Genomic DNA, 24,722 nt, shown 5'->3' with positions numbered 1-24,722 from the left:
AAATAAACCATGAGGGTAGTGTAGCAGGGATTAGAACCCGCTCAAATATTTGCCAGTGGTCATGATGGGATTTTGTAAAGAGGTTTTTGTATATCCTGTACCTTCCCAGCTTTTGGGACATCCTCTTTTTGTCATGAGTCTCAATGCTATAAATAGCCACTGAGCACATGCAGTAGTGAGATGGAAGGAGAAAGCCAGAGGGTTGGGCGATTTTGAAGATGGTTGGTGGCACAATAGTGAGAGAATAAGGAGCTCATCCCTGGATCTCAGAGTTAGAAGAGTGAATGTTTTGTAGGAGATGACTTGGGTAGGTCCTCAAGGCCTAGTCACATGAAGAAGCTTTTGAATGTTTTGAGAGAGGATCTTGAATATTTGGAGCAGCTCCTGACTGAGCAAGAAACCCCTAAAGGACCGCATTCCTATTTTTTCATCTAGCGCACAGTAAATAGCAAGGTGGGAGACAGCTTGAAGTTCTTTGAGAACTTGAAGTATTCTGAAAGTTTTGAGAAGTTTTTTATACTCTATTTTTTAAGCTGGGGCAAGTTTTCCTGTCATCCTTGGAACATGTTGGAGTTATAATTGAATTTACCTAACTTCAATGGGACCAAGACATAGTAAAAAGCAGGAGATTTTTTAAAAGGGGCACTAAAGATAAAGAAACCTACTTTTTCTTAATTTGTATTTTTCTCTTCTTACTTATGATTTTTTGAATCATTGCCTGGATTTCATTTTTCAAGCTTTTATTATTTGGACACCACCTTTGGACTCTGAGTCTTTTTATTCGAATGAGCTTTTGGATCAGACCCCCTCACTATAAGGTGCATGTAAAAAATAGCACATACACATATAAAATACCATATATGCGAGTATATGCTATTTTAAAAACTGCAGCATGCACTTGGTAAATCAGGGACCATGAGTAAATTTGCACATGTAAAAAAGGGGAGCGCCAGGGGCATTCTGGGGAGGGGCCAATATTTACATGCTTAAGTTGCTATTTTTGACACACACAAATCTTTTACTTGTGTGTATATTTACCATTGCTTAGTATCTGGTATAAGTGATCATATATATACCTTAAAAGTGAAAAAAAAAAAAAAATGACAAGGTGGGGGTTCTAGGTGACATGGGGGAACTTCAGGCTGAAGAGCCAGTTGCAGATGAACTGAAGCTGCAGAGCCAGAAGCTGCAGATGAACGGAGTAAACTGATAGACTAATTGGTAAAACTGGTTATTTCATTGCCATGTGTATGTTTAAAATCCCCTAACTTATGAGTGTAACAGCCAACTTACAGTTGGTACAAGCATCTAATTAAGGTGACTAAAATCTAATCGGTATCCCTTTAAAACTGAAGCATAATTACGTGGGTATATATCATTTGCACACATTTATCCAGCTACATTCTGAGTTATTCGGCTAAGTAGCGCCTTTGCCATTAATTAGATGGAGAAATGTGAACTTATCTGGATACATAGTGCTTTTTTAAATTTATTTTGTTTTTACTGTTTCAGCTACCTTACATACCCGGATAGTTCCAAAAAGTGCTAATTAAATGGACAAGTAGCGCTTCCCAGACTTACCCAGCAAAGTAGCCACATAAATTGGAACTTATCCAGATAACTGCTGCTACTGTTCCAGATAAATCCAAACTTGCACAGCTCATGGTTTTCACATACACGAGAATGTTCACAAGCATATGAAACGCATTTTATAATCTGCGAATATTATATGCGCGTAGGTTATAAAAAATGCTGTAGTAAATTTGTGGGCGCCCATATACACGTGTATATGGGTGCACGCGAGCGGTTTTGAAAGTTTTCCTCCCTGAATACTGACCTATGTTTGAAAGTGACTGTGCAGCCTGGTTACCACAGCGTAGCACTTAGGGCCCCAAAGGCTTAGGCCTCCTCCCCCGAAGCTGAAATTTGGCACTGGAGTGTCTTTGAACACCTGGGACTCTGCTGTCACCCTTCACTTAGGTGGCTCAAAACCAAGAAGGGGGTTATAGTAGCATGTGTCAAATCAGTCTGACAGGCTCAAAAGTATCCATGTACATTGTCAGTTACTTTATTTATGGAAAACTATTTCATAATACTAAGGAATATTGCTTACTCTTCACCTACTACATAGAAATCAAATACATAGGAATAAAATATTCAAAATAAATTGACAAACATGACTGCATATTGTCTTTATGCAACAAACCACAGAGAGGGATGTCTTGTAGGAAGCATGAAGAGTATGATTTAAAAACAAAATCCTAATGATGTCAATCCAACATCTTAAACACTTGCATAACTAATTTTTCTATAGCTGGGAGGACCAAAGCTAATCTCCATTTGAGTTTGTGATTTAAGGAATTTCCCCCTTCATCTATTGAAAGTTCAAAACAGTGAGCCAATAAGGGAATTTTCACTTCCACTATAAGACAGCTGTTTTACTGGGCTAAAAGAGGTGAGAGTTTAGCAAAAGCAGCTCAACTGATCAGCTATTCTGCATTTCCTTGCTTAGCACAAAACGCACATCCCCTATACCTAAATTATGGCTAATGGAGATCACAGAAACTAAATAAGAGAAACCATTCATTATTATTTTATGCAAAGTTAACAGGTGCACAGTTTATCTTTATAGCATGTTATGCTAAAGTTTTCAGTCCTCTTTAAGGCATATATTATTTTGTGAAAATTGTAAAGCTTAGATATGGATAAACAACAGCACTCAGGAAAAAATTAAACAATACAAGTGTAGTTTCATGGCTTATTAACTTTAGATCCTGTGCCTATTTTCTAAATACTGTACATTTAGAGAAGCTAAGATGATGATTACTGTTGCTTTTGCTCTCTCTCGCTTTTACATGCTTTCATGTAGTAAGATCCAGATATGTGCTGCAAGACCTGTTTTTTTAAGTTATACTTTTATTGCAAAGGTTAACAGAAAAACAATGCACTAAAATGATATAAATTTCCATTGGCAAAATGTAAGTGGTGGATGGCAACTCTCTTACTTTACATGAGAACAGCGGCAGGCTGAGAACCAGGGAAACCCCAGGTTCAAATCCCACTTTACCCTCTTACTGCCTTAGGTACAAACGTACACTGTAAGCCTTCTGGGGAGAGAAATACCCTGCACCTGTTGTGGACATGGCCAAAGAACAACACATTTCAAAAACATTTTTGCCAAATAACCAAACTATACTTACTAAGTGGATCAGCTGGGTATGGACAATGTCTTCCACAAGAACTGCTGTTTCATGAAGAGGCCTGCGCGCATCCCCTAAGGAGAACCTGGAATACACAGGGTATGAAATCAGTGGAGGAGGCCAGAAATCAAACTAAAGGTGGCAAACAGTATACCTTTATTGATACCTTACGTAGGTATGCTTACTGAAGTTAATAAAAAATCTGGCGGTTTTCTAGAATTTATGACACATGAAGGCTCGTTCCTTCAATTTTTAACCTTATGTACCACTATTTATTCATTTTTTTATATGACATGACAATTATTTTTTAAATCTTTATCATAATTTTATTCATTGTTTTATTATTGTCCTTAATTGTATTTGCATAATTTTGCTTATGTTTAAGTTCTTATGCTATTTTAAAGCTTCCATATTATTGTATTTATCATTGTGCTAATCAATTATGTATTGTACATCGCCTTCATTTTTTGCTGAGAAAGGCAGTTTATCAAATGTAACTAAATTATATGCAACTGCATTAGGCTTACTGTAAATAGATGTCATCTGGAGATACTGTAACTATGTATATATTTAGGGACCTTTGTTTTTAGTTTTGCCTGGGAATTTATCAGTGTTTCTAAAATGAACAAAAAAATCGAGAAAATCAGTGGGAAAAAAAATGAAGCTTTTTTAATCGATTTATCTCCTGTTTTTGTTACAATAAATTCCCAGGAGAAATAAAATAAAAACATAGGTCCCCATGTATACTGTAACTATATGTTTGTTTAAATACTGTACGCACTATCCATCCATTTATTTACAGCATCTACATGGATCCCCAAAAAGAAGTAAGCAATTGACTGTACAATACAGTATCAGATGTGCAGCAGACAAACAAAAGACAAAGGAATATGTTTATTCAATACTTTGATTAATCACATCTTGTTACAATAAGCAAAGCAGAGCAAAGTAAAATAAAAATTCACAGACAAGTTTGAAAAGAAGCACTCTGAATATGAACCAAACCGTAACCGGAGACGTGACCTCTTGGATAACAAGTAGAAGATATTTTCAGTGCAGAGCTGTGAGGAAAGGCATTGGGCCGGATTTTAAAAAGCATTTATATGCTTAAAGCTGAGTTTTACTGCAAGTAAATGCACTTTACTTGAGTAAGTGGGCTTTTGAAAATTGCTACAATATATGCAACTGAATTGTCCATAGGATTTACTCGCGTAAGTGAACTTTATAACGCATAAATGGCTTTTGAAAATTGCTAGGAATGTATGCTACATTTACGTGCACATTTCCTTTGAAAATTCACCTGTGTCTTTTTAGTATCCAATGCATACAGCAGAATAGGGTTTTAGAGCAAAGCAGACAAAATACTATAATGCAAAATAAAGGCTGAGAGAGAGGGAAGGATAGAGTCATAGATATACCTGCAGGGAAAAAAAAGCAGGAGTCCAAAAATGATGTGGAATTTTACCAATAGCCAGTGTAGAAGGCAGAGGGGTAGTGTGATATATGATTACAGAGAAAGTGATATAGAATCCAGGCAACCACATTCTAGAAGAGTTGAAGACAACGAATAGAAAAGTCAGGAAAACCAAGAAGGATGTTATTGTAATAGTCAAGTCTGGAATAAAGGAGAAAGGGAAGACAACAAAAGTAACAAATGTGAGAGAAGCTGACATTCTGCAGACATTGGGACCTGGAAATGGAGACTAGAGCAGAGAGTGAAGGAAACGTGCTGGGTTAGTGACATCATCACAACATTTTAAAGAGTGAGAAAGTGAAAAAGGAGTTGTGTCAAAGCAGAAGTAGACCAAAAGGAAGATGACCTTAAGGACAGATTCAGGGAAGTATAGGACTTCAGTTAAAGGTTAAAGCTGAGAAAGCCTAAGGGGTAGATTTTAAAAAAGTACGCCTGCGCGTACTTTTGTTTCCGCACCAGGCGCAAACAAGAGTATGCCGGATTTTAATAGATACGCGCGTAGCCACGCGTATCCTTTAAAATCCGGGGTCGGCGCGCACAAGGCTGTGAAAAATGGGCAGCCTGCGCGCACCAAGCCGCACAGCCTGCCTCCGTTCTCAGAGGGAACTTGCCTTCCACCCCCGCACCTTCCCTTACTTAACCCCCCCCCCCCCAATTTATTGCAAAAGTTACACCTGCCCGAGGCAGGTGTAATTTGCGTGCACCGGGCCAGCTGCCAGCGCGCCATGTTCCGGTCCGGGGGCTGGTCCGGAGGCTGCAGCCACGCCCCCAGGCTGGAACCATGCCCCAGACACGCGTCCCGGGGCTTTGTGCGTGCCGGCACGCACAAAGGGAAATTAGGGACGCTAACCAAACTGGTAGTGCAGTAATAATGGGAGTTTTCAGTTACACTTACAATACTGACTGGGTAAGTGAAACATCAGGGAATGCTAGAGAGATAAAGTTCTTGGATGGAATAAGAGACAGTTTTATGGAGCAATTGGTTCAGGACAGATGAGAGAGGGAACAATTTTAGATCTAATTCTCAGTGAAGCGCAGGATTTGGTGAAAGTTGTAATGTGCTGGGGCCGCTGCGCAAAAATGATCATAATATGATCAAATTTGAATTAATGACTGGAAGAGGGACAGTAAGTAAACCTACGGCTCTAGCACTAAACTTTCAAAAGGGAAACTTTGATAAAATGAGAAAAATAGTTAGAAAAAACTGAAAGGTGCAATTACAAAGGTAAAAAGTATGCAACAGGCATGGAGATTGCTTAAGAACACCATCCTCTAAGCACAGACCAGATATATTCCATGCATTAAGAAAGGTAGAAGGAAGGCAAAACTATTACCGGCATGGTTAAAAGGTAAGGTGAAAGAGGCTGTTTTAGCCAAAAGACCTAAATTCAAAAACTGGAAGAAGAATCCATCAGAAGAAAATAGGATAAACCATAAGCATTGGCAAGTTAAACGAAAGCCATTGATAAGACAGGCTAAATTTGAAAAGAAGTTGGCCACAGAGGCAAAAGCTCACAAAAACTTTTAAAAATATATCTGAAGCAGAAAACCCGCAAGGGAGTCAGTTGGACCGTTACATGATCAAGGGGTTAAAGGGGCAATTAGAGAAGATAAGGCCATCACGGAAAGATTAAACTATTTCTTTGCTTCACTGTTTACTGATGAGGATGTTGGAAAGATACCCATTCCGGAGAAGGTTTTCCTGGGTGATGTTTCAGATCAACTGAACCAAATCACGGGGAACCTGGAAGATGTGGTAGGCCTGATTGACAAACTGAAGAGTAGTAAATCACCTGGACCGGATGGTATACACCCCAGGGTTTTCAAAGAACTAAAAAATGAAATTTCAGAGCTATTAGTAAAAATGTGTAACCTATCATTAAAAACATCAGATGCACCTGAAGATTGGAAGATGGCCAATGCAGCCCCTATATTTAAAAAGGGATCCATGGGTGATCAGGAAAACTACAGACCAGTAAGCCTGACTTTAGTGCCAGGAAAAATCGTGTAAACTATTATAAAGAATAAAATCACAAAACATTTTGATAGACATGGTTTGATGGGACACAGCTAACAGGGATTTACCCAAGGGAAGTCTTGCCTCACAAATCTCTTAAATTTTTTTTTTGAAGGGGTGAATAAACATGTGGACAAATGTGAACCTGTAGATGTGTAGATTTGGATGTTTCAGAAGGCATTTGACAAAGTCCCGCATGAGAGGCTTCTAAGAAAACTAAAAATTCATGGGATAGGAGGAGATGTCCTTTTGTGGATTGCAAGTTGGTTAAAAGACAGGAAACAGAGATTAGGATTAAATGGTCAGTTTTTACAGTGGAAAAAGGTAAACAGGGGAGTACCTCAGGGATCTGTACTTGGACCGGTGCTTTTTAATATATTTATAAATGATCTGGAAAGGGGTACGATGAGTTAGGTGATCAGATTTGCGGATGACACAAAATTATGCAGAGTAGTTAAATCTCAAGAGGATTGTGATGAATTACAGGAGGTCCTTGTGAGACTGGAAGACTGGGCTTCCAAATGGAAGATTAAATTTAACATGGACAAGTGCAAAATGATGCATATAGGGAAAAAAACCCTTGCTGTAATTACACAATGTTAGGTTCAATCTTAGGAGTTTCCTCCCAGGAAAGAGATCTAGGGACGATTAGGGGAGAATCAGCAGACATGTGTCCCACAATCCCCTGCAGTGTGTAAAAGAAGCCAAAATAACCAGTTCCTGCCCTGCCAGGATCTCTAGCACTGCCTTCCTCAGCACCCTGGGACTATTTTATTCCAGGTGTCTTTCTAGCCTTTGTGGCCAAAACAATGGCTACTGAGAAGCCCTCTCCACTACATATATAACCTACACAGCCTGCAGTTCCTGCAGTTCCCACAGTCTACACTCCATTTCTCACAGTCAGCTCTCAACGCGGCACCAGAATGTCCCCGTCCCCCCCCAAAAAAAGTTATCAAACCTCACTTCTTGGTCCTCTCAGTCACCGGTGCTGAAATTCAGTTCCCAGATAGTCTGCATCAAGGATGGTTGCAATGAGAGGACTGCAGCCTTGCATTGGGCCAATTTCCTTTCAGCCTCTCCTGCAACGTTTTTTTTTTTCTATAAAGTTCTTAAAGAGACGGTACTTCTCTCCAAAACCAAGCCAGTTAAGAAAAGAAAAACAAATATTACTGCCCTGCTTGAAGTTTTAGTGGGCCAGAGTGGAGAAGCCAGTGAAAGGAAGCTGAGAGCAGGAATTGAGAGGGTCTGAGTCCCTGACTATCAAATCCCATCCAGGACAGGGCACCAGCTAAAACAAGGGGCACTAACTGCCTCCTTGCCCCTACGCTACCAGGGAGACCGTCCCAATCCAGGACCTAACAACAAATTGAATTCAAATCTGGCTGCAGGACCTCTACCATCTGCTGGAGACAGTGAATACTGTGCAACTCGAGGTGGTACACTGTCCCATTCACCAGCAGTATAGCAAGACCCCTCCATTCTGTCACCATCTGCTAGTAGGAGAGAAAACTCCCTTGCCTGGACAGATCCAAGGGATTCAGTCACTAAACCATGGTATTTTTCCTAGAGGGAAATATATTGTGGGAGTCACAAAGAAGTGATAATCGGCCCCACTGCTTTTTGGCTCTCATGTATTTTTCTTTTGAGTTGTAGCTAACTTTCATTCAAATAATGTGAGTTGCAATTTTTCAGGCAAGCCACATTATTTAATTTGAATAGTTTAAAGCATGAATAAGCTTTAGTTAGTTTTAATACAAGAGGTGTCGGGAGCTATATAAAGCAAGGTATCTGAAATACTTCACATAATCTCTGCATTAGGCCATGTGGTAAGCTACCTAGCACAACTTTGTGAATGAGCCCCTTAGATGGTAAGCCTTCTGAGGACAAAGAAAACACCTTATATGCCTGAGTGTAACTTGCTTTGAGCTAAATATAAAAAGGTTATGTATTTATTTGTGTAAGTCAATGCCATAAAATACCCTAAAACCTTTAAGCATAATATTGTCTGGAGATAAGGATAAAATAATTCATGAGGTAAATTATTACTCTATTAACATGATTAGGTATAGTGTGTATTAAAACAACAAATGTCAAATACTTAAAATCATTTATATATATTCTTCAATCACATCTAAGCTAACAGGATATAGCACAGCCATGACTCAGACCTTACTAATAGTAGTAGATGTCTATGTAGTACATACCTATAAAGCCATTTGCTTTTGTTACAAATAGAAACATAAGAAACAGTTGATTTTTTTAAACTGTAAAGCAAATTTCATTTAGCTAAGGAATTTGATGTGTGCTTTGGATCTAAGATGCTTAAGCAAACATCCCCATTCGCCCTGCTCACTGGAAGTTCTTCAGGTTTGTGGTAAAAGATGTACACTACAAGATGTTCCCCTTTGGCCTCTCTGCACTCCCGAGGGTGTTCACAAAATGCCTTGCAGTAGTGGTGGTACAGCTTCATCGGAAGGGAGTCTGAATATTTCCATTCCTGAATAATTAGCTGGTGATGGGTCCATCCCCATCAGGAGATCTAGAGCTCCTTGAAAAGACCATATAACTGCTGTAGAGCCCTTGAAAAATGTCTTTCCCTCTGTCAAGCTGCAGCTGCTTAAAAGTGGGAGAAGCTTGATGAAATTGGAAAGAGTAAAAGCATTATCTTTGAAAGAATGGTCGCTTGTGGGAAAAATACTGGCATCAGGCAGGGATTGGTTGGTAATTCACCACAATTGACAGCAATTACAAAGTGAACTGATGTTCTTTAATCAGAGCCACTGTCTCTTGAACTTTATCACCAAATAAATTGTCCCCTATACAGGGCACATCTACAAGACAATCATGCATGCCCTCTTAAAGGCCACTTGCTCAAAGCCATGCTAGCCATTGGGCTCCTAGTCAAAGTATCAAAAACTCTGAAAGTGGAACAGACAAGGTGCTTCTCACATTCCTCCTCATTCTTCACTGCTTAGCAGAAATGCTAGATCTGTCTAAACCCTCAGAGGCTTCAGCTTTCCCATGCATTCATGCGAATACTGTAACATGTAGAGTTGGAGAGCTGCAATCCGACCACTAAGCATGAAACCTAGAAATCTTTATTGCAAACATGTCCATTGTTGAGACCTTCCCAGCAGGAGTGTTAGAGCGATTATCAATGCACTAAGCACGTTTCAATGCTGACTCCATCACTACAGAGTAGTAGAAAGTTGGAGGACCCTAAAACCCAAGGAAGCCTGGACCCTTTAATTTAAATTTTAGTTCCCAGGCCACTGGAAGGAATGTCGCTGATGTCTGTGAAATCCTCATCTACAGATTCGAAGGGATAGCCACAGAAATTGTTGGAGGTTAAAGAACTTAAAGAAACCTAAAGACATCTGTTCAGGTCCTTTTCCTTTCTCAATGATGGACCACATCTTTGCCAGTTTATCCAAGAATCTGGAGTAACAGAGATCCTCTTGAGAAGTATGCCAAGGCAAGTTAGGCAGAGAATCTGCAGGGAATCCCCATACATAATCTTCCAGCTATCCCATCCATGGGGGAACACTAAGCCACAATACTGAAGAGGATGATGGTGACTGAGGAGGAGATGTGTTCTTTTTGAGAGGAATATCCAATTAGAACTCAGAATGTACAAAGTCCACTTCATTCCTTTCCGATTAATGACAGGACTCCCATAGATGGAGGGAAATCTATCACCTTATGGTGAGGATTCACTCCTAACTTCAGAAGTTCTTCAGGAGAGGCACACATCAATGTGGGACCTTAGGTGGCCTCATTATGATGGAAAATTTCCTCCATTCTGGATAGGAGAGATTATTATTTCCCTTTCTGTTCTCTACGGCTTAAGAGGAAAAGAAAATTCTTCACTAGCTCCAAAACCTATGCCCCCATGTGCTGGGGAACCCTCTCTGCTGGAGTTAGAGAAATATCCACTTCAGAAACCCAGAAAGTTCACCACCACTAATGGCAGCTTATACAGCTGTGGTAGCAGCTGACTCTGAAGCACTATGCACGGATTACATTGACACTTCCCATCAAATGAGGCCCTAATCCATGGATGGCTCCTGCTGCCTCTCATGCCATATCCTAGCCTCAGCAGAAGGATTCCTGAGCTTGTGCACCAAACCACTTCACTCCAATACAACTGAAAGCACCTTGGTTCACTACTCCGAGTGGGATGATTGTGTCTTACAGTGACAACTCATAGAGGACCTGGCTGGCACTCTGATTAGACCCAGGTCTGGGTAAAGCAAATGACTCAGTACATGTTAATCTTTGGTACCATGAAGGATGAAAGAATCTGCACCAACAAGGCTGCTTCATCATCAAGGAGAGGTTGTTCCAGTGGATCCCAGCACCAATGGCACTGACTTTCTTTAGCTCTAAAGGGAATGGCCCCCAAAGGGTTTCCCTCCCATTGTTTGGGCACCACAGGCTTCCACACCATGCACAACCCCTAACCTGAGGCACATTGAGGAATCAGCCTATTGGGGGAAAGAGGGGGAGCATTCCCATGCTTCAGAGATAAAGATGGGGAGGATTCCTGCCTTGACTTCCTATGTCGAAAACCCTGAGTCTTGCTTCTAAACAAAGAGCAGCTCCGCTGCCCCGCCTCATGGCACAGGTTGGGGTTCTTATCTACTAGGGCTTTCCTTAGAGCCTTCCATTCTTATTCTAACATGCCTTTTTTCACTTTAAGATTGGTATCCTGTCACCCCTCTGTCTTCTCTAGTCAAGACTAAATAAACTCAACTTATTCTCATGTGTCATATTATCAAAGCATCCAATTATTTTTGTGCTCTCAACAGAAAATGCATTGATCCTGTATCTGGATGTTTCATGATCATATGGTCTAACCATTATGTAAAATTGTCAGTCTCAGATCCATGAATTAGACTCAGGTAATATGTACTGCTTCTTTGAAGAACAATTACTCACAACTGCTTTTAATACAATTTTCCTCTATACTCCATGGAAAATATCAAGTTTGATTTTGAGCCATTCTTGTGAACAAAGAAGCATGTCTTAATTAAAAGAAAACACTTATCTTTCTTTTAATCTTTGAGATCTGTTTTTATCTTTGTTCCTTTTCACAGTTTTCCCACACTACTACTGCCAATTTTTTTCCCACATACAGAAAGCTAGATATCGACATGGTGGTTTCTGCAGAAAGAAGTGAAAACCACGGCAGCTAGCCACAGCTGCTTCCTCTTTCTCTGAAATATACACAGTATTTTTAAGCTACTTAAAACGTGCAGCCTAAATAATTGTTAGCAATACTTTTGCAACACTTGCTTTTTGTTCATTCATCCTCTGTATTTCCATGAGCTAATAAATTAAAGCTCTCATAATATAAAAGTAGCTAGAAATTATACCTATTTGCCATAAGAAGCTACTAAAAATAAATGGGCTATTAAAAATTGAGTCACTTTATCAAAGATGCATCCTATATCAGACTTACATTTGTAAACCTAGAGAAAAGATCTGGCCAGCAGATGTCAAGACAGTTTTCAATGAGTCACATTGATGTAATCAGGCTGGACAGACACCACAAAACCACAACACTTTGTTTTCCCTTGGTCAGTTCCAGACACTAACAAAACACTGACACTTCGTCTTTTTGCACATATGCCCGGACCATTTTTAATCATCATCACTGTTGGAGCATACAGATTTTCAGTCACCTACACACTTTTTTTTTTTTTTAGTTTTATTCAGAATCATTCACTATAGAAAATAAGGTGTAATATACAAAATCCTAGGCATAGACAAGGCTCACAGCGAATCAACAGTACAGTACATGTTAAAGATGCTGAAGAGCAAAAAAAAAGAAAATGTGGTGTCATATCAAAACAGGTAATCACAAGAACATGTATTACAGATTTGTTGATGCTTTCAAGCTTCTATGAAGCTCCTGCATGCCTTAAATTGTCTCTCTCTCAAAGAGATATAATTTAGGTATCTCACATGTGCAGAACAGGCAACTCTGGAGATTTCCATTGTTGAAGGATTCTTAGACATTGCATGGCATAGGCAATGAAGGAGAATCTACATTTAGTTTAACAATGTAAATTCCACTTTTTATTTTATTTTATTTATTTTTACAGAGTAATAACAAGGCAGATTACAATATAACAACAAAAAATATAGTACACTCAACCATCTTCCCAAATCCCTGACCTCTTCACAAGGAGTGAATACATCAAAAAGCAATATATTGTATTTTTCAAAGCAGATAAATCTTGGATTAGACCCCCCCCCCCCCCCAAAAAAAAAAATACGGTCAGCATCTGCGAGATCATGTCCTAGTGATACCATCTTCAGACAATAAATTGCTAGCCTGCTGGCAAGGTCCTTATGAGATCATAAAAAAAGACAGGACTTGCAGACTACAAAGGTATCAGCCAGAGAGGTCTAAATCAGCCAGAGTGATCTAAATCTTCCATGTGGACCTTTTGAATAAATAGGTCATGCCAACCTGTGACATCCTAGCAATCTTTTAAAAAAGAACTTAAAGAATGGCTACTCTCACAGTCTTACAATGACTGTGCACCCATTGATAACAGAGCATAAATCCTTTTCATATCCACCTCTCGCTCCTTTTTATTCCAGCAATCCTTCTGACACTCGCCCCGACTTGCAGAAACCTTCCTTCTCATTAACGGCTTCAACCGTCAACCTCAAGCGTTGCATACATTCTTATCTAATGTTCAATGTACTTATTAACTTTTATTAAGTTAATGTTCTGTTTCAATCTCTGTTTTAATGTTATGAATTCAAATGTAACTGGTTCGTTGTAATGTAAACCGGAGTGAAGGCATTGTCAGCTGTACCTCGGTATATAAACAAATGCTAAATAAATAAATAAACAATTACCAGTAGTCAACCACCTCCTGTGCCCTCACATTGCCTACCTCATGGTTTGTCTCAATGATATCATGGTCTGCAGCAGAGACCAGAGAAGCTATATAAGGCACCCCAGCAGAAAGTAAAATGTCTCAGAGACCCTCTTTATGGCCAGGACCACCTTAAAAACCTCTGAACTAATACAAATGGCTGGGAAATGTAGTGCTTCCTGGCCCTCCAATTCTTCATTTTCCAATTGCAAAAATCTAAATGCTGATTTTTTTCTGCAGGGAGATTTCCCTGGCAGATGCAAGCGCTCAGTCCAAAAAGACTGAGCTGAGGGGGAAGGCATGTGAAAGGAAGTGCAGGCTAGACCACCAGAATACCTTAAAGGACTGGGTCCATCCATCTAGCTCAGTCCACCTGAACACACACCTAAAATAAGAAAACAAATCAGAGGGTGGTTCCCTGAGAATAGAAATAAAATCCCGCGCCCAAGAAGAAGCATTTGTTTACTTATTTAAAAATACTTATAAACCACCTACCCAACCAAACAGACCACCCAAAGCAATGTACAATAAAAATTGTTTAAAATGGAGAAATTACTTAGCTGATAATTTTGTTTTCCCTAGTGTAGACAGATGGACTCAGGACCAGTGGGTTTATGCTCCCCTGCCAGCAGATGGAGACGGAGAAGCTGACGTCATAGTATATATAACCCTGCAGTAATCCTAGCCAACCAGTATTCTCTTCAAAAACAAATGTGGACAGACTAGCAAAAACATTGATTAAAAACATAATTAAAAACAGAACTGTACTCAATCAACCATAAACATTGAATTCACATAAGATTCTAGATACCCCAAGCTAGAGGGCAGAAAGCTGAGTCCATCTGTCTACACTACGGAAAACTAAATTATCAGGTAATTTCTCCATTTCCTAGCATGTAGATAGATGGACAGAACCAGTGGGATGTAGCATTTCCAGACGATAAAACCTGGAAAAAAAGTGTGTAAGGACCACTACGTCACAGCTTGGTAGATTTTGACAGGAGACAACAGTCTAACTTCTGCCCATCACACTGCCTGAGCCCTAGTGGAATGAGCTCTAAACTGAGTAGGCATCAGCAGTCCAGCATCCACATACAGTCGTGACCACCTCCTTAATCTAACAAGTTATGGTAGCCCTCGAAGCCGGAACGCCTTGCTTACTCCCGCCATGGAGAACAAACAGGCGATCCATCTTTCAAAAAGATTCAGAGCCCTCCAGATACCGCACAACAAGACGCTTAACATCCAAGGAGCACAAAAGGTGAAAGTACGCCACATCCCTGACCTTATCCAGGGATGGCAAGGAGATGGACTGATTCAAATGAAAGGCCGATACTACCTTGGGCAAGAAAGGTGAAACAGTATGCAGCCGTAATGCCCCCGGAGTCACCCGAAGGAACGGCTCTTGGCAACACAAAGCCTGCAGCTCAGAAATCCAATGCGCAGAACATATAGCTACCAGGAACAAAGTCTTCAAAGCTGACAACCGTAAAGAAAACTTACACAGTAGTTGGAACGTAGGGCCCGCCAAAAGGTCCAGCACCAAATTAAGATTCCGCAATGAAACAGGTAACCTCAAGGGAGGCCTAAGGTGCTTCACTTCCTTCAAAAAACAGGCCACATCAGGATGAGACTACAAGGAAACACCATTCACCAGGCCTCTGAAACAGGCAAGAGCCACAACCTGCACCGTCAAGGAATTAAGGGCTACGCTTTTATTCAATCCATCCTGCAAAAAATCCAGAATGAGAAGGATCTTAACTGAATGAGGAAGAACACCCTGCTCCTCACAACAGGCCTCAAAAACTCTCCAAACCCACACATAACCCAAGAAAGTGGAGAACTTGCGTGCGCAGAATAAAAAGCCAATCACCGCAGAGGAATAACCCTGCTTTAACAGGCGAGTCCTCTCAAGGGCCAAACCGAAAGACAGAATCCAGTCAGATCCTCATAAAGAACCCATACCTGCTGAAGCAGATCCATGTGCGGAGGAAGACGAAGGGGAGCCACCACCAAGAATCATCACAAATCCACATACCATGGATGCCTGGGCTATTCCAGCGCCACCAGGAGTACTAGCCCCCTGTGGCCTTCGATCTTGCAAATTATCCTGCCCAGCAAGGGCCACAGAGGAAAGGCATAAGGCAATCTGTTTTCCCACCAGGCCTGTAAAAGAGCATCTATTCCCAGGGACCAGGGATCTCTTCTGCAACTGTAGAAGGGAGGAACCTTCACATTTCAAGAAGTCGCCAGCAAGTCTACGAACAGAAGGCCCCAGCGATCCACAATCAGCTGAAATGCCTTAACTGATAACACTCACTCTCATAGGTCCAGACTCTCCCTGCTGAGAAAGTCCACTCTTTGAATTGTCTTTTCTTGCAATGTAAGAAGTCAGTTTCATCTGCAGATGACTTTCCGCCCATTCCATCAGCTGGTCTATTTTCTGTGACACTTGCTGGCTCTTGGTTCCTCCCTGGCAATTGATATAGACCACCATCATGTTGGTCAACATCATGCAAACTGCTTGATTCCACAGTCTGTGGCTGAACTGCAAGCATGCAAGCCATACCGCCTGGGCCTCTAGGCAACTGATATTCCAGAAGGACTCTTCGGCATTCCAGCACCCCATGGCCATTAACTCCAGACAGTGAGCCCCCCAAACATGGAGACTCGCATCTGTCGTGAGTACCAACCAGGCCAGAGAGGACAAGGGAATTCCCTTTCTCAGATGATCCTGCTGCAACCACTACTGGAGGCTGGAGCAGATTTCCATTGGCAAGTGGAACCGAACCGCATAATCCTGAGACTGCTGGTTCCAACGAGATAGCACTGAAAAGGATACATATGTGCACTTGCTCACGGCACCAATTCCAGGCTAGCTGCCATCAAGCCGAGTACCTGTAGGTAGGACCACACCATTGGGTGTATGGTGTTCAAGTGATGCACTTGAGTCATCATTCTCTGGATCCGAACTTCTGGTAGGAAAACTCTGTCCTGTGTTGAACCGGATTCCCAGATACTACAACAACTGGGATGGTTGAAGATTGCTCTTGGTCAGGTTCACCACCCAACCGAGCTCCTGCAATAAGGAGATCACCTTGTGTGTCAGCAGGCAGCTCTCTTCCTGAGACTTGGCTTGAATTAGCCAGTCGTCCAAATATGGGTGTACCAGAATTCCTTCTTTTTGCAAGGGCGTCTTTACCACCATAATCTTCGAAAATGTTCTGGGAGCAGTGGCTAGACCAAAAGGCAGTGCCCAAAACTGATAATGGTGCCCCAACACCAAAAAGTGTAGAAAGCATTGGTGTTCCAATTGAATGGGAATATGAAGGTAAGTCTCTGACAGATCCAAGGTGGTCAGAAACTCCCCCCAACTGCACCACCATTATCATAGAGCATAAGGTTTCCATTCGAAAATGAGTCATCTTCAAGTGACGGTTGACCCTCTTGAGATCCAAGATGGGACGAAAGGAGCCCTCCTTCGGCACAACAAAATAAATGGAATATCACCCCATACTTTCTTGAGACGTGGGCACCGGAACCACAGCCCTCAGTCTGAGGAGCCTTTGAAGCATGAACTCCATTGCCTGCTTCTTCTGCGGAGAGTGGCAAGGGGACACCATGAACAGGTCCCAAAGAATACTGCAAAATTCCAGTGTATACCCTTCATGAATCACCTTCAAGAGCCACTGATCTGATGTGATCGCGATCTACCTCTGATAAAAGAGAGAGAGACATCCCCCTATTTCCTGTTCCGGAAGGTGGGTCGGCAACCCTTCATTGGGAAGCTTGGGAAGATCCACCAGCTCAGCCCACTCCTCTCTTGGGCTGTCAGGGATGGAAGGACCTAACAAAAAGCTGAGTCCACTGAAAGGTCATCCCTCTGTAGAGATGAAAATGCCTGGAACCCCAGAAATGACCCCTAATACCAAAGGGGCACTGTAACTGTTTCTTATCCTCTGGCAACCAAGGCAACGGAGACTCGCCCCACTTACTGGCCAGTTTCTCTAACTCACTCTTAAACAAGAGCGAGCCTTTAAAGGCCATCTTGATAAGACTGGTTTTGGAAGCTGGGTCAGCTGACCAATTTCGCAAAAAGAGTTGACGCCTAGATGCTATCACCGAAACCATTCCTCTGGCTGAGGTCCGGACCAAATCACAGCCTGCATCTCCTAAAAAGGCAGCAGTAGGCTCCATAATGCTCTAGAATTCCCTCCAGACTTATCAACCTTCTGAGAGAGAAGCAGATAAGATTTCACCACTAGGACGCAACAGGAGGCAAGCTGTATATTCATCAGCACTGCCTCAAAGGCTTGCTTAAGAATAGCCTCAATCCTTCTATCTTGTACATCTATCAAGGCCACTACTCCCTCGACAGGGATAGTAATCCACTTAAGACAGGGCACATACCAGAGCATCCAACTTGGGAAAACGCAAATGCTCTCTCACAGCCGGATCCAGGGGGTACAGGCCTTCCAATGTCTGACCCCCCCTTTTAAAATTTGCCTCTGGGGCATCCCATTCCAAATCAATCAATTCCTGGATGGCATCCATCACCTGGAAAAAGAACAAAGAGGCTTTACGTAAGGAAACCAAAATGGGATTCTTCCTTGGCTCTGACACAGCATCCAAACCAGGAACACCCAGCTGTTTAAAGGTCTGGGAAATCAGGGCCGGCAGTTCATCTCTATAAAAGAACTGCAACATGGTTCAATATGGTTCCAGCCTTGGAGGAATTTCCCCATCTTCCAGAGAATCAGGATCAACCTCATCATCTCTGCCATCTGGATTCCTGTCGGGAAAACCTGCAGGAAGCTGAGGCGAGCCCCGGTGCTTAAGCAAAGAACTGGAAGGAGGACTGCGCCTGAAGAAAGGCTTATAAGCCTTGAAAAAATTCCGCTCAAGAAAAAAAACAGCCGGGTCCAGACCAAGCACAGAAGGAACTAGAGCTGATCCCATAGAACTGCCCTCGCCAGTGGAGGAGCCAGTCAAAGGAGAACCAAAATCTGGCATCCTGCCAGTCAAGGCCATGACCAACCCATCATCAGAATGGGAAGAGCCAGACTTAGCAAAATCCAAGAAAGACAACTCTCCCTGAGCATCTGAGCAGCGCTGACACATGTTAGAAGCCAGGTCAAGCTGAGAAGCCCTAATATGACAGGCAACACAAAAAGAAAGACGTTTAGGCTTCTTTAGGCTTCACGTTTACCGCCATTGCTGCGGTAAACGTGTGTCGGAATGGCTCATTCTCAAAAATGAAATGCGCCTAAAAAATAAGCGCCTAGAAGACAGCATGGCAATGCACACTCACAACCTGTACATCAAGTTAAGTGCATAAAAAAGTTTGTGCATGTAAAAAGCGCACCCAAAAACTGAGCACACAACACGTGCACACAGGTGACACACTGCACATACCGACGGCCTATAGAGGGCAGCAGAACACACACAAGAGTGCACAAAAATGGTCACCATGGCCTACCTCGCAGCGTGCAAGAAAAAGGCATAAGTGTGGGGCCTAGCCCACTGGGTGGCCTCTCAACTCGCCAGTTCTCCAAACCCAAGAGTAAGAACAAACGTCGGCACAGTGCACCGAGAACGGTGATCAGGGGAAGACCTGAAACCCCCTTTGACTCAGGTAAACCTTTTTTTTTTTTTTTTAAACCTTACCTAAGCTCAGCGCTTACCGGCTGAGTACATACACGGTTTCTGGCTGCAGGGGGAGAGGGCATCTGCCGTCACCACTGAGCTCAGCCTCCTGCACCCGCTGCCTTTCAGCTGAACTAATAACTAAGTCCAGTTACCGAACCAAGGCACACATCTGAGGGACCATGGAAATCGCCTCAGGAATTCTCAACCTGGGGAGGGAACTTTAGGTGTCACTGCAGGAGAGTAGGGCTTTCCTTTCCTGAACTTAGAATTTCAAATTTCTCCTTTCAAAAAGCTCATAGCAATCTCCATAGGGAGATGCACGTCCACCATCTGCTGGAGACAGAGAATACTGATAGGCTGGGGTCACTGCAGGCTTATATATACTGCAATGTCAGCTTGCTCTGTCTCCATCTGCTGGCAGGGGAGCATAAACCCACTAGTCCTGTGTCCATCTGTCTACATGCTAGGAAACCTAACAATACAAATAAACAGACAAACAATACAATTAAAATGCCAGTGCCACCGAGAACAAGCACATCATCAGTCTCAAAAAACTGCATCTTAAGGAAATAGCCATGAGATCCATTTTTAGCACCACTCAGATATGTTATGCATTTTAAATATTCAGTTGCAGTAAGCGGCAACCACTTAGCTGAATAAATACTTATCTGGCAAAATGATGGGATGAGAATGGGTGTAACTGGGAGGAGTTGAGTCAGCCAGATAAATTAACCAGCTAACTCTGGTTGCCGCATAGATCTGTCCTAAAGTTAGCCAAATAAACTTATCCAGCTAACTAAGATAGTCAGATATACTCAGGGGCAAGGATAGCCTGCCCTTTGAAAACTTAGATGATACCAGGGGGTTATAATCTGTTTGAGCACACTATCTGCAGCTCCACATGCTTCACTAAACCTCTCTGAACCTCGCCAGCTAGTTAGTACCTTCCTTCTGGTAAGGAAACCATGGGTTCTTTATATTAAAAAAATTAATTGAATGCATTCAAATATCTACAAAAGGCATTTTAATTTACACCACATTTTTATGTTCTATCATGATTTTATGTTAAATAGACAAATTGGTTAATAATGAATTAAAAGATCATCTCCACTGAAAAGGCATTTGCTAGAAATGAATATCTAAGTCTGGAGTATATATCACATGTATCTTAAAAATAGAGATGAAAAATGTTCCAATAATTGTATGGTGTGTTTAAAATGTGCAAAAGCATGTGTAGATAACCAGAAAATAATATAAATGACTTTCTGTGTTCATCAATTCAAGATCTAGAAACCAGTCTCAAACTCTTGAAAATCAAGGTAAAGCAACTGACAGTCTGAAGATCTTTAACCCAGATAGGGTATTATCTGCAGTAAATACTGTATGTTAGTATTTTAGAATTCATTTTTTACAGATTCTATTCGTCATTTTTTTAAATAAAGACATGAACATTTCAAGCAGTTAAGTGGTCAAAATATGATATTTCTATGGAATGGATGCCAGATGTCCTAACCAATCAAATTGTGCAGGTTAAATACAACATAATTAAATTTCAACTAAATCCAGAACCCAAAACCAGAACCAAGTCCAAACCACTTAAGGTGAAACCTAAACTAGGGTTACCAGATAACTCCAAGTCACCAAGGACGAGCATGCAACAGGGTGTAAAACCAGGACTGTCTCTGCCCGTCCCTGGTGACCTGGAGCCATCTGGTAACCCCACCTAAACTCATCTCATCAAAAAGAAGAATTAAAACAATCTTAGGAATATTAGGAAGAAAATGGCAAATAAAACAGTGGATGTCATAATGCCTCTGTATTGTTCCCTGGTGAGACTGCACCTTGAATAATTTGTGCTGTTCCGGTCGACACATCTCAAAAAAGATATAGTTGCACTGGAGAAAATACAAAGAAGGGCGACCAAAATGATAAAGGGCATGGAACGGCTCCCCTATGAGGAAAAGCTAAAGAGGTTAGGGCAGTTCAGCTTGGAGAAGAAACTGCTAAGGGGAGATATAATACAGGTCTCCAAAATCATGAAAGGACTTGATGGGTGAGCATAATACAAGGTCTAGGAGCACTCCATGAAGTTAGCAAGTAGCACATTGAAAAATAATCAGAAAATTCTCACACACACAATGCACTATTAAACTCTGGAATTCATTGCCAGAGTATATAGTGTAGCTGGATTTTAAAAAGCTTTGGATAAGTTCTTGAAGAAGTCCATAAACTGCATTACTAGCACGTGATCTATTTAATGTCAGGATAATTGCCAGGTACTTGTGACTTGGATTAGCCACTGCTAGGAAAATGATACTGGGCTTGATGGACTCTTGGTCTAACCTAGTATGGCATATCTTGTGTTCTTATGTAAAACTGGATGTATCCCAATCCATCCAAAGAGAATCAATTTTAACCCACATGAGGCATAACAAATTCAGTGCTCTTGTGGTAAAACCTTTAATCTCCAATGCATCTAGTGTAGAACCTGAACTAAATCCAAAATATAAAATGAGATTATCATAATGGAACAAACTGTCCCATAAGTGACAGCAATACTGTTTTACTCTCTCAGCCATTATACTACAGCGTAAAGCTTGTAAGAATACATGGATATCCTTGAGAAAATCACAGACATCGTTTTTTTCAGTTCCTCATTTTCTCTAGTTAATGCTAACAGTTTTTGCAGCAGCTTTGTAGTATCTGAGGAGCTGTTAGAAGCATGTAGGTTCTATACAATGTAAATTTATTTTTGAGAGATACTTAAGATTGCACCAAAATTGCTGTTCAGATAAGATATTCCTGGAAACACAGGTCACATCAATCATTCAATAAGATGACACTCCCCTCTTGCCTTTAATTCTTCTACAATACCAATGTGTGCAATGTAAAGGAAGCTGAACTTAGACCACTGGTGGCTATAGGAAAACTCTTCCCCAGAGTTCTTTGTAAAAAAAAAATATATATATATATATGTATTTGTTTGTGTGTGTGTGTGTGTGACTTTCAACATTGGATTATATAATCATGTGACATACATACCGTATATTTCTCTGAGTTTCTTAACCTTGTATCATATTTTGTAATTGTTAGTTTACTTAGGATACACACTGCTTGTAACTAGCATGATCTGGGGTATGTGTGGTGTGTGTGTGTATCATATATAGGATTATTTTCAGCAATACAATTATGAATTTTTTTAATTGTATATATTTAATTACATTTGTATTATATACAAACCAATACTTTTTTTTCCATTTTATTAGAATTTTTAAATTTTATAAAGAACAAACTTTTGCAAAGTAACATTGAGAGAGAAGAAAAAAGAATTTACCACAATTATATAAAAGGAATCTATTCTCTCCCACAATAATCATCAAAATAGGGGGGAGATCAGAAATAGAGTAGACAAAATAAGAAATCTCAATAAAGGTAATAAACAGTATGGATATTATCACCTACAATAAAGAACCAAGTCTATCCCTATGACTTTGGGTTGATAGGATAATTAGCCAATCTAGTATGCAAAAACTTTTCAACTGGCCAGGGTCAAAAAAAAGTATTAACCCCTTGTTTAACAACACATTTAGAAGGATACCTTAGAAGAAAAGAAATTCCTAAAGCTAAAACGTCAGAGTGAAAGGAAAGAAAACTCATACATTGATCTTGCGTTATCTTGGCTAGGACAGGGTAAATTCTGACCAGGCCTCCCAAAAAAGAAACATTGAAATTCAAGAAATATGACTTCATAACAAAAGAAACATCCTGTTCATTTGAGAAAGAAAGCAACAATGTAGACCTTTCACCCACCTCAATATTAGAGTTCTCTAAATAAGTCAATTTTATAGAATCAACATTTGCTTGAGGCTGAACTTCTGGATTTATAGTTAATTTAAAGGGTAAGAACACCAACTTGTCAACTGGAGGTATCTTCTCTACAGGGATTTTCAGGACTTCCAAAAATTATGCCTAAGCGTCAAACGAGGCAATTCACCCATAACTTTGAGGAAATTTAAAAGTCTCAAATTCAAATGCTTGGCAGTTTTATCCAGCTTTTTCATCCTCTGGGAGAAAGTGACGCTCTAGAATTATAGCAGCATTAACAGTCTTAATACCTTCCATGTCACTCTCCAAGGACTATAGAGTCACTGAGTGTTCCTGTAAGATGTTCTGATGATCCAAGGAAACCTTGTCCAACTTTAAGGAAACTGCCTCAACCCGTTGACAGTGAGCTCTAAAAGATTGGGACACTCCTGCTATCAAATTCCAAAGAGTCAAGGGTGACCATTGCCAGTTTGGAAATCATGGGAAGAGCCTCAGAAACAGAAAGCTCACCTTCTGGGACAACTTCAGTTTCAGCAGGAGTTGAAACCAAGATGGGAGCACTGGCTTCTTCCGATGTCTGAAAATGTCGCAGCAGTGTATAACACATCCCCTCTCCAGACGCTATGCCAAGAGTGCCTTCTATACGAGGTGCTTCAATGAGGTCATCAGCTTGTGCCCCCACTGCCTCAGCATTCATCTGTGACAGTGCATGCAGCGGTGAACAAATACCAGGCGAGCTGAGGGACACTTCCCCAAGCAAGAGCAGAGCTCCACTCACTGCCTATGGGGCTCAAAGCCCACAATTCGAAGGTGGAAACAGTGTATTTGGAGATAGTCTGTTGATCCAAGGGGATTGAGGGTACAGAAGGAAATACCCTCACCTTCCCCTTCCTTTTATGAGGCAAAGAGAAAAAAAAAAAGAAACTTTACAAGAAAACTGGTGAGTGAAGAGCAACGGGAATATGTTGCTATTCAAACACCATCTTAGCGCTTCCTGAAAAACCAATACTTTTGATATTGATGCTATATGCTTTTTTTAGCCATGTCTTTCTCTATAAGTTCTTAAAGAAGTTCACTCATAATTTTGTGACAGTATTAGTTTTGATTTTATTAAATATTTCCATGTTGCAAAACATCTACAAATGTATTATTTGTAGATGCTTTGCAATACAATAAAATGGAATTGAAGCTTAATAGTGTATAAATGTTAATGATCACACAATCACACTTATATGGGCGGCCCCTTAGGACAGATGTGCAGGCACTGCCAGAAACGGGGCACTTGTGCACCAGATATAGTGAGGCCACCCAAACTAACCAGCTCTGTGGGTAGGGGAGCATCTCCAGAATACCATGAGCCCACCATGGGACTATTTCTGCCATGGTGTCGGCCGCATAGAGAGGTGAAAATGACACATAGTAGCTTCTTTCTTGGGGCCACTGTGGTCCAATGATGTGGCAGCTGGTGATGGATTGTGTGTGTGAGTGAGTGAATGTGAGTGAGTGAGAGTGTGAGTGTGTGTGTGTGTGTGAGTATGTGTGTGTGTGTGTGTGTGTGTGTCTGTGTGTGTTAACCTTGCTCGACCTTACCTCCCTCCACACTTCCATTTCGTTCTTGCACAAGTCCTGAATCAAACTGTACCGGGAATGTCAGGCAT

At 41.1% G+C, this 24,722-nt stretch overlaps 1 protein-coding gene across 4 annotated transcripts in view; it reads right to left on the bottom strand.

Moving 5' to 3' along the window:
* The window catches only part of SUPT3H (SPT3 homolog, SAGA and STAGA complex component), a 1,115,145-nt gene that overhangs the window by 656,417 nt on the left and 434,006 nt on the right, over positions 1 to 24,722 (bottom strand). For all 4 annotated transcript variants that reach the window (XM_029596080.1, XM_029596081.1, XM_029596083.1 and 1 more), the window contains one exon: positions 3,201 to 3,285. In XM_029596080.1, the coding sequence (XP_029451940.1) occupies positions 3,201 to 3,285 (85 nt within the window). The remainder of the gene's footprint in view (positions 1 to 3,200; positions 3,286 to 24,722) is intronic.

This window comes from Rhinatrema bivittatum, chromosome 3, assembly GCF_901001135.1.
Source record: "Rhinatrema bivittatum chromosome 3, aRhiBiv1.1, whole genome shotgun sequence".
Lineage (NCBI taxonomy): Eukaryota > Metazoa > Chordata > Amphibia > Gymnophiona > Rhinatrematidae > Rhinatrema > Rhinatrema bivittatum.
Note: the sequence above shows the minus strand (reverse complement) of the source record. Positions and strands in the feature narration are given on the sequence as shown.